Source organism: Gobio gobio (assembly GCF_949357685.1).
Source record: "Gobio gobio genome assembly, chromosome: 1".
In the NCBI taxonomy this organism is placed as follows: Eukaryota; Metazoa; Chordata; class Actinopteri; order Cypriniformes; family Gobionidae; genus Gobio; species Gobio gobio.
In genome coordinates this window covers 62,651,530-62,662,969 of record NC_137097.1, presented here as the reverse complement: position 1 = coordinate 62,662,969, position 11,440 = coordinate 62,651,530, and the positions used below count along the sequence as shown (strand labels likewise).

General features: G+C 38.2%; 1 protein-coding gene across 1 annotated transcript; it reads left to right on the top strand.

Annotated features, from left to right (window-relative positions):
- Positions 1–7,738: 7,738 nt before the first annotated feature.
- igfals (insulin-like growth factor binding protein, acid labile subunit) lies at positions 7,739–11,087 on the top strand. The gene is made up of 2 exons (XM_079827915.1): positions 7,739–7,797; positions 8,027–11,087. Exon 2 carries the CDS (start codon positions 8,032–8,034, stop codon positions 9,883–9,885), a length of 1,854 nt encoding a protein of 617 aa, XP_079684041.1. The 5' UTR covers positions 7,739–7,797; positions 8,027–8,031; the 3' UTR covers positions 9,886–11,087.
- Positions 11,088–11,440: the final 353 nt, after the last annotated feature.

The window sequence follows — 11,440 nt, the reverse complement described above, 5'->3', positions numbered from 1 at the left end:
TTTAGTATTGACTTTGAAGTGCTCCCTATTGCAATACAATATAGTCATATTATAGCAACGCTCTCCCACATATTTTGCTATTGTAACTGCGCTTATCTCCGTCGTTGGTATGAGTTGCAGTGGGTGGAAATAGACAAGAAATGTACAGTTTTCTTCCATCTTTCTGATAACGTTTCTTTAGTCTCTGGCAACCCTGTAGATTGAACCATCTACAGGAGTCCACTCTTACACCCCCCCCCCCCCCCTCGTTCTTCCCGGTCCGCCGCATCAATCTCCCCCCGCCAAGCTACTTGAAGTGCGTCAGAAATAGAACGCGTGATCAGTTTAAAGGTCCCGTTTTTCGTGTTTTTTTGAAGCTTTGATTGTGTTTACAGTGTGCAATATAACATGTGTTCATGTTTCGCGTGTAAAAAAACACAATTTTTCACACAATTTACTTATCTGTATACCGCTGTTTTCACTGTCCTCAAAACGGCTTGATAGATTTCCCTGTTCTATGAAGTCCCTCCTTCAGAAACACGTAACGAGTTCTGATTGTGCCAGCGGTTCCCGTGTTGTGATTCGACAGCAGCTTAGCGCACGCAGAGCGCACGTTACCGGAAAGGTCACGCCTCTTACCATAACGGGGAGATGCATGCGCTCAATGATCTCTAAGTACAGCGTCCCTGGGAAAGCCAAACAAAGGTGACTTGACTCCGGGATGAAAATAACAGCGTCTGAACGACATGGCGACAAACAAACTATACAAACGCAACCGAACGCAACACTTCCTCTTCTCCACGCGGGAGCAACAAGACCACGCCCCCTTTTTCGCGTACTCTTGTGGGCGGAGGTTAGTCGACAAACTGTTCTACTGACGTAATTAAAGCAGGATGTACCAGGATGTAGTCCAAACCGGCCGTTCGCTGTAGGCTTTGAAAGGGAACTTCTGTTAAATAAAATATCTCGCTTGGCATTGAACTTTGAGCTTTATAATTTTACAGGTATTATTTATGCTCTAACAGCAACATTACACACTAACTAAAGTTTGAAAAATGGGATCACGAAGAACAGGACCTTTAATGTTGGGAATTTGTTGTGTCGCGTCGCCTCTCACCGCATCTAACGTAGACAGGATTGCTTTCATTTTTTAGGGTGCTTGGCCGCTCGCGCCTGGTGTAGACACAGTGAAAGTTGCCTGATTTTTTATGACGGATGGACAAATTGTAGTGTCAAAAAAGACAGAAGCCCTCTGATGCAGGGAAGATAAGGGATACACTGCAAAAAAATGCTCTTCTTACTTAATATTTTTGTCTTGTTTCTAGTCTAAATATAAAAAAAATCTTAAATCAAGATGCATTTACTAGATAAGTAAAATGACATAAGATATTTTTTCTTGTTTTCTTGAAAATAAAATCAAAATAAAGTGAGTTTTTGCTTAGAACCAGCCAATGGGGTGAGAAAAATAATCTTGTTTCTGATTGAAATCTTGTTTCTTGTTTCTATCCCAAACAGAAATAAGATTATTTTTCTCACCCCATTGGCTTGTTCATTTTGCTTGTTTCCCCCCAGAAAACAAGAGTTTTTTTGTTTTTTACTTGTAAATGCATCTTGATTTAAGAATTTTTAGATATTTAGACTGGAAACAAGAAAAAAAAAAACTTAAAGAGGTCATATAATGGTACATGCACTTTTACAAGTTGATTTTACGGAAATGTGTGTTGGCAGTGCGGCTATACACAACCATCCTATAATGATAAAAATCCATCCAGTGTTTTTTTTTATCTCCTTATATGTTTTCCCCTGTCTCAAATCGAGCCGCCTGACCGTGTGACGTTACAAGGTCGGACGCCCCTCCCATGACTGTTGATTGACAGCAGCGTTTCAACACAGACCCGCCCTGAGCGAGCTGTCATCAGTCCGCCATTGTTGACACGCTGGAGCAGAATGGCGTCTAAGCGATTGTGGTGTTCTGTTCTTGGGTGTAATAACGAACACAGCAGTCATTTTGATGTTCCTAAATCCGAACCGCTGAAGACACAGTGGCTGCTGAGTTTTGTTTTCGAAGGGAATATTCCCCCCCGATCAAAGTCCGAATCATTTCTCAGCAGACTGCTTTATAAACGAGGGTCAGTATAAAGCAGGTTTTGCTAATAAGCAGCTCATGAAAAAAGGATCGTGTTCCTGCTGCACCTTCAGAAGATGTGAGTGTAACGTTTTATTAACCTTTATATTAATCTTTGCAAATCGCTTGCACGCTTCACGATGAATGAGGCTAAAGTTTACAGGGTAAGTTACATTACGGCATGCTTTCTGTGTATGACGTTCTCAATATAATTCATAATCATAATTCATAATGAACAACGCGTTATGGTTATTACAAACTGTATACGCGGGGGATAAAGTTAACGTGGTAACACTACACTAAGCTTACTTTTGTAGATGGTTTATAACGGTGTCTGTTACTGATTAAGAAGTAATGTAAAAAAAAAAATCTTATAACATAACATCAATCTGTCAGTGAACTAACGTATACACAGAGGTGGGTAGTAACGAATTACATTTACTTCGTTACATTTACTTGAGTACATTTTTTGGGTAACTTGTACTTTTAGAGTAGATTTAAAGATGGGTACTTTTACTCTTACTCAAGTAAATTTCTTGTGAAAAAACTGTACTTTTACTTAGTTACATTCGGTGGCGTTCCTCCGTTACTGTCAAATGGTAATAATTATATTATATATATTAAAATAAGTGAATATGACTTTCGCAAGTCTCGCGAAACGTTGGAGAGGCTGCTTCGCGAGAGGTTGCTACGCATCACCCGCTTATAATTAGCGCGCGTTTAGTCGGAAGATGTGTGTGAGCTACGGGAGGCAGATTGCCCGTGGCCTCAAGTTCAGTCTATGTTTTCACTCCAAGATGTCAAAAAGAATAGTTTCATAATGCGATGCATGTTGTGTGCACCAAAACGAACTGACATCTCTCAGCATACAAGAATTCCACCCTGAAAAGAACATGTAGCGGTAAGTGTCACAATGATGCCTATATTTGAACACTATTAACGGTCATTTGGTAACTATGGGGAATTTTCCCTTATTATAATACTATTTCACACACTGTCCTAGTGTTTTCCTCATATGCGCTCTTGTGCAAGCAATGAATCGTTTGAATCCTCCAAACAATACACGTCCACGAACAAACGTTCTCATCTTCACATTTACATATCCTTTTCTTCACAAAACGAAACAAATTGAATAGCCTAATGTGACGTCTTGCATTTATACACAAATCCGGACAGACACCTGTCTGAAGTGTAGAAAATACATACAAATAAAAACGGTATTGTATTTTATTCCTACCTAAAGAATAGCCTATATACTTATAAAAATATAAGAACAAAGTATGTTTTAAAAAGAGCTCTAGTTAGCCCAGCACACCATTAATTTACACTGTTTAACCATTAATCACACACACACACACACACACACACACACACACACACACACACACACACACACACACACACACACACACACACACACACACATATATATATATATATATATATATATATATATGGTTCATTAGCTTACATTAGTTAACATGAACTAATAATGAACTGCACTTATAAAGCACTTATTTATCTTTATGTTAATTTAAACATTTACTAATGCATTATTAAAATATTGTTAACATTAGTCAATGCACTGTGAACTAACATGAATAAACCATGAACAGCTGGATTTTTATGAACTAACGTTGACAAAGATTAACTAATGCTGAACAGAGGTGTTGTTCATGGTTAGTTCATGTTAACTAATACATTAACTAATGTTAACTAATACAACCTTATTGTAAAGTGTTACAGAGAGGTGTGTGAAAGCTCTCCAAGTAGCCTGAAATTCAGGGTTTTCGCTTATCAATCAGATCGAAAGTAACTAGTAACTAACTACTTGAGTAGTTTTCTCATCGAATACTTTTTTACTCTTACTCAAGTAAATATTACGATTGTTACTTTTACTTTTACTTGAGTAAATATTTCAGTAAGTACTTGTACTTTTACTTGAGTACAGATTTTGGCTACTCTACCCACCTCTGCGTATACATCAGTAAACACATAGCATTTGTATCTCACTACGCTACTCTGCCAGTACAAAGATAGATCAACGTGACATGACGTTAACCAACCATTCAGAAACGTCCTGTTTGAACGGTTCGTCATCTTGTTCCTGGTCCGACTCCGGTTCAAAATGATAAGGTTGCTCAGATGTGTCCTCAGAGACTCCCGTTGCCATTATTTCTCGAAAATATACCCTCAACTGTTGTCAAGGCAACACTCCACGTGTGTTGTGGTGTTGTCGAACTGAACGCCCCACAGAGCAGAGGGGCGGGGTGAGCAAAGCTCATTATCAATTAAAGTCACATGCACTGAAATGTCTTGCTGAAAATAGAGCTGTTTTTGACCAGGTAAAATTAGTGTTTTCTTACAATACTAATGAGAATTTTTAATTAAAGTATTACAAACTTTTCATTTAGACACTAAAGAATCATATTAACTCCAAAAATGGCATTATATGACCCCTTTAAGAAGAGCAATTTTTGCAGTGTAAAGACAGAGGTAAAGTGATGTAGTCTAATGAATGAACAGTTTATCTAATTGCATAGTAGTATAATACTAATGTTCGCTAATTAATTCCAGTTTTACCTTAAACTATATGCAAGCAGCTGTTCTGGGTTCTCCAGAGGGCACAGCCAGTGTGATTTTGTAAAAAAAAAAAATTCATATCCGTTTTTTTAAACGCATGTAATATAAATTTTTACTAGCCTAATGTTAGTTGTGCAGTTTCAAGGGGACATGTGGCAATTTTAAAATGTATTTGCCGAAATTAGTAATGATATTTATATACTGAATTATATAAAATACCAACATTTTATGAAAAATTCACATGAAATATCTAAATTTCTCAGTTTAATTCATGGTGAAAACATGAATATGCATAGTTTAGTGGAAGATTGCTGCCATCTACTGGAAAACTTTTGCTAGTTCTCGATGAACAGTTTGTGCATGAATGCTAGATGCAATTTCTACAATTAGTCTTATGCAATTTACTGCAATTATTGCTATTTGTGTTTAGGCTGTAATGTGGCGTAGGTGCTATTTTTGTATAGTTTAACTATAATCAGCCTTTTAAAAAAGTATATAAAAAAAAAAACTCAATGCATTACAAAAATAAAACAGTACCAGTGTTTCCACAACTTAGACTGATAACATGTAGTGCTTAACCTTGATACAAGGGGCACCAAGTAGAATCTTGCCTAGGGCAGCAAATTGGTCAGGGCCTGCCCTGAATGTACCATTACAGCTGTCGAGATGAACGAGTTACGAGTAAGTGTTGAATATAGCATTATTTTTAGATATTTTCCTATCATATGAAAAGCGTCAGTGACACGCATTGAGTACACAGCGCAAACAAAGACAACAGCGCAGTAATCGAATGCAATCCAGTTTATTGTGGGGATAGCTGGCTAGCCTAGCCCGGATACGCTCACGCTGAGCGCTCACGCTCACGCTCTAAAGATGTGGCTCTGCCGATGTTGAGCAGAAACTCACGACTGTATGCACATTTTAGAGCAGATAGACGCAACGAGGATGTACAAAAACACTGACTCACAAGAAAGAAACACCGTTCTGTCGGGAGAGAGAGAAGTCGCAGCACAAATAATAAAGTTCTGTGTGAACTTGAATAATTAGCTACACATCAAAAATCACTGATCACAGATCAGAAGGAACTGAAAAAAGACTTCTGTTTTCATTTGTACATCCAAACACTGAGAAACTGCCAGCATTCACTCGTTCACAAGCCATGATCTCACAAGGACAAACAAATATGGCACTCGCATGGGACTTGCCAAATTCTCTGGGCAGAGGAAAGGGAGGTAACCGTTCCTGTTATGCCGTCATAACAGGAAAATTCCAGATCAGCTCGTCTGGGCTGTCATTTTCTCAAAGGCAGAGAAAGACAGCCAGAACTCGGTTTTACACCGATCAAAATTTCTAGCCACTTGGGGACAATATTCAGGCTAGGGGAACTCATATTAATGTTGAAAAACCTCATAAAATGAAAATTTCATGCCATGGGACCTTTAAACCGTGTAAACACATGCTGTAGAAAAAGGTCTTCTTTATTGTGACTTCCCGCCAGTCTCACAATTGTCCGCTGCGGGAGGAAAATACTAGTTAGCACGGCTTAAACGGCAAATGAGCACCTGTTCTTACAGATATTTATTAACTTGAAGTATAGGCCTACAATTTAACATACTCCCAGGACTTCTCAATGCTAAGAGAGGAGCACAATTTTAATTCAGAAAATGAACGCTTGATCAGATATTCTTAAGGAACCTTCTTATAGTCTTGTAGGCTTTCATCTTCATTATGAGTCTATCACGGAGCCGTTGCATGAAGAGGAGTGTGGTTGTTTTTCGCAGTCATTTAGTATTCTATTTAGATTTACAGTAGGCTAATATTTTCCCAGAATGCATTGAAAATCTACAGTAACACTTTATAGACAGCTTATACAGTAGGTACTGTATAAGAATACAGTAATAATACTGTAAAAAATCTAATCTAATCTACAAAATCTAAATCTAGTACTAGTACTGTACACGATTCTACAGAAGGGATTGCTGAGAATACAGTAATATTACTGTGAAAACAACAGAAATCATTCACAGCGCACAGAAAAACTGTTGAATATTTCCACCATGATTGCTGTGGGGGAAAATGAGATGGTTTATTGAACATCCATTCATCTTTTGTGAACTTTTTGAGATAACCATTCACAATCTCCTCTAAATGGTTAAGCATATCTCTGGGTCAATAAGTTAAATAACCCTATGACAGACAAGCACCTGCATTTAAAAACTACAGTATGTGAATGAGATGCCTATATTGATTTGTGTATGAGGGCAGAGAACTGCAGTGTTTGCCAGAGCAGGGATTCTATCTCTGTTTGCCTATACAGTAGTTACCACTTCCCAACATTCTTTGAATGACACTGAATATCGACACACACAATGTCTAGTTATTCAAAGAAACCAAACATTTAACAGAACACATATTTTCTTTCTTTTTCAGCGTCATCATTGTTCTCTTTGCAACTTATGTTTCAGTCTAAAATCAGAAAACAGACTATATGACTTTCAGTCAGACCTTGTTCCTCAGCTTGTTTAATCATGGTTAACTTTTTAGAGTTGGATGTCTTCCAACAGATAACCACAACTGGAGCGAGTACCATCTGTTAAATGTCATTGATGGCTCGGCAGATTTACATGAACTTTGGAACACCATTCAGAGAAAGTCAAAGGGTTTTAATGTCTAAAATGTGTGGGAGTTTTAGACAGAACATTCTGTGGAAATGCCTTGACAATCACATTAGAGTACAAATTTTCTACAAAATATGTCAAATGGAGTTGCATTACTTTAATCAAAATGATTTAACAACTCCACTAACACACTTTTCTACAAATAAATATATATTTACATTACATTTTGATAATATTTATCAAAGGAAAATAGTAACTATAACAAGTGGCTGGGATTAAATTAATATTCAACCAGTAAAACTGAAAACAGTAGCAACAGCAGAAAATGACAAGAGCAGAAATTAAGAGGTTAATTCTGTCCAGAACACTGTGTGGCTTTCTCCCCCCCCCCCCCCCCCCATGTTATATATGGGGGCAGAGGTGGTTCAGATCTCTCACACACATGCCACTCTTCTAGTCAAACGCCTGCTGGACTACTGTCACAATAAAACGGTAGAGCCAAAACTCTAAATTTCGTAAATCTATTGTTTTTACTATGTATGCATTTTTCCATTGATGTTCAGAGAATGCTTGAGAAGAGTAATATCATAATGTGATAGTGTAAATGTATTGCAGCTGAACTAATTTCTCAAATCTGACAGATGTTGAAAAAGTATAGATAGGCAGGTGCTTTGTTACCTTGCAAGTGTTTGATGTGGACATTTTGATAATTGTCTCTTAGTTGGGATGAGCCCCTTTGTACTGCTATTGTTGTACACACTGGGGACATCAGTGGTGCTGGCAGACCCCATCAAAGACGAATCCAGACCCTCAGAGGAGCCGAGGCTCTCGGTAGATCCAAAGCCCTCAGAGGAACCCTCTGGCCAAAAAAGCGAGTCCTGCTCAAAGGGATGTACCTGTCTCCAAGATGACTACAGTTTAGAGCTCAATGTCTACTGCAGCACACGCAATTTCACCCTGGTTCCCTCTGACATCCCTCTGTCTACACGCTCCCTATGGCTGGATGGAAACCTGTTTGCTAACATACCAGCGGCTGCTTTCGAAAAGCTGTCCAAACTGGAGTTCCTTAACCTACAGAGCAGCCTGCTGGTATCCCTCGATGCCCACGTCTTTAGAGGTCTGAATTCGCTTGCTCACCTGCACCTTGAGAGGAACAATATTCGTTCATTACCTGGCATAGTCTTCCAGGGCACACCCAACCTTGCATCCCTCAGTCTCAACAATAACCAGCTGTCCCGTATAGATGACAGGTTGTTCACTGGACTCAGCCACATGTGGTTGTTGAACCTAGGATGGAATTCGCTGTCTGTCCTGCCTGAGACGGGGTTCCAGGACCTACATGGATTACGAGAGTTAGTTCTTGCTGGGAATCGTCTGGCCTATCTACAACCGCAGCTATTTCAGGGTCTAACTGAGCTCAAAGAATTGGACCTGACTGGAAACTCTCTCAAAGTAATCAAGGCAAATGTGTTTCTGAAACTACCAAAGCTGCAGAAGCTTTATCTGGCCCAAAACCAGATCGTGACCGTGGCACCTAGGGCATTTGTGGGCATGAAATCTTTGAGATGGTTGGATCTAAGCAGAAATCGTCTAACTGTACTTCACGATGAAACGTTCCTTGGTCTACACAGCCTACACGTGCTTCGCCTGTCGAATAACTCCATTAGTAGTCTAAGACCTGGGACTTTCCGTGATTTGCAGTATCTTGAGGAACTCTGCCTTTGTCACAACCAGATACGAGCCTTGGGAGTGAGAGTTTTTGAAGGGCTGGGCCATCTAGAGGTGCTGAACTTGGAGAACAACCGGCTACAAGAGGCACGCATGGGCGCATTTATGGGCCTGAATCACCTCGCTGTGATAAAACTTACTGGCAGTTGTTTTCACAGCCTACCGGATCAAGTTTTCAAGGGTCTGTCAAAGCTCCACAGTATTCACCTTGATAGGAGCTGTTTGACAAAAGTCTCAGCCCAAAGTTTCGTAGGCCTAACAGGTCTTCGTCGCCTTTTCCTACAACACAACAACATCTCAACGGTGGAGCGCCAGAGTTTTGTGGAACTACAAGGGCTGCAACAGCTTGATCTAAGGTTCAACCAGTTAACGTCCATCACCTCCCACACATTTTATGGCCTGAAGAATCTTGATTACCTGCTACTGTCGGGCAACTTAATTCGCAACCTTCCTGCTGAGGCCCTACTGGCACTGCAACACCTTTCTTGGCTGGATCTCTCAGGAAACAGGCTGGAGTTCATACTTAATGCGACTATATACATGCTGCCACGTTTGCGTTACTTGAACCTGAAAGACAATGTACTGGTCAACCTTCCAGCTTCTATACCTGATAGCTTGGATCAGCTCTGGCTCTCAGGTAACAACTGGAAATGTGACTGTAGTGCTAAGCCCTTTCGAGATTTCATTCAACAGAAGCCACAGGTGGTTCCACTGCAGGTTGAAATGCTTGGGGAAGGTGAAGAGCCCCATACACTGGTCACTATATACAATAACATCACATGTGCCAGCCCACTCAGCGTTTCTGGACTTGACCTGCGGAACATCGGCAGTGAACATTTTCGGAACTGTTAAATTTTAAAATATCAACTCTACTACACCACAGATTACGTTTTCTATTCAGCCATTACAATTCATGTCAGAGCTTCCCTTCATGACTTTTATTTATCTCAAGAAACATCTTCTTTTGTGAAAAGATCTTAAAAAGATACTTAATCCAAGTCATGTAAAAATAACAAAGTTATTGAATATATATTCAGGTAATTAATTTTTTGGTAAAAAATAAAAAGTGGCGTATAAATAGATATTTCAAAACTTTTTTTTGTCTATGTGAAACACTTTAATTATAGAAAAATACTAAGTGGTTTGAATTGAAATATATCCTTAAAAAAATATTTGTACAACCAAGTATCAAATGTAACATTATCGAATTACGACTAACAAGTATTATGGATTAAAAAAGGTTTTTGTTTTTTTTGAGAATGTCTAGTTTTTCCTTAAAAAATAAACAAATTTTGTTTGTTTATGGTCTACATAAACATGAAAAGGACATTGCGCAAAGGTTTATTCTGATAAACCAAACCCAAATATGGCGATACGCACACAAAATTGGTCAGTGCTCTGAGTCCAAAGGACTGCTGTGCAACAGCTTCAGGTTTTAGTATAAGTCAGTTACCTATTCCAACCACTTCTTCAGAAACATTTTAAAACAATCAATTACTTTTAAACAAATACAATCAATGTAGAGTTTGCTAATAAAGCAGTTAATACAACTCAATTTACTTATGGTTTCCAGTTGCATGACAGGTTTTTGCTAAGTTTTACATTAATGTGTTTCTTCAACTATTGGACTTTTAGAAAATAAAAGAGTTTCACTAGATTCTGACTGGTTTATTGAATTTGTCCAACAACAACATGGATATATAACATACAAATGTTATACAACAAATCAGTATAAAGATGTTATGTTTTTATTTAATTATTTTAGAATGTTGCCGTTCTGAAAAATGATGTTATGATTTTTTTTAACAACCACCATCCCACAACAATCTCTCCACCACATTTATATTTTACCATAGCATATTGTGCATCATAAATACCTAAATTAAATCATATTTTTCACACTATTTGCACAAACTGACACAATTACAGTGTGAAATGACACAATAGATATAAGCTAGTAATATTAATTTAGTTTTTGTCACATCACATCTCCTATTCCAGCTCAATCTCCTCATGGACACTGTTGTTTTCATAGTTTGAAACTGTAAATATGGGACCATAACAAACAAACAAAAACAATAGGCTGTTTTTTTTAAACCGCAACGCCAAGAAAAAAATACAACGCAGCACAGTTTCAACTCAAGTTCAAAGTTTAAAAACAGCAAACAACAACAATCTATAAAAAAAAAAAACCCTGTAAAAATGTTTACTTATTCAACTTAAAAAACTTATGCTGCTGCTTTAAACTTAAATCATATTAACACTGACTTCTTAAAAAATCTCGTTTAACTTATAAATGTTGACATTTCTGAAATAATTTTTTAGCAGTTAAAGTAATCTAAAGGCATGTTGCATGACTTAATTTGTTATAGTGCATGACAAACACAATAAAATGGCTCTTCCTATC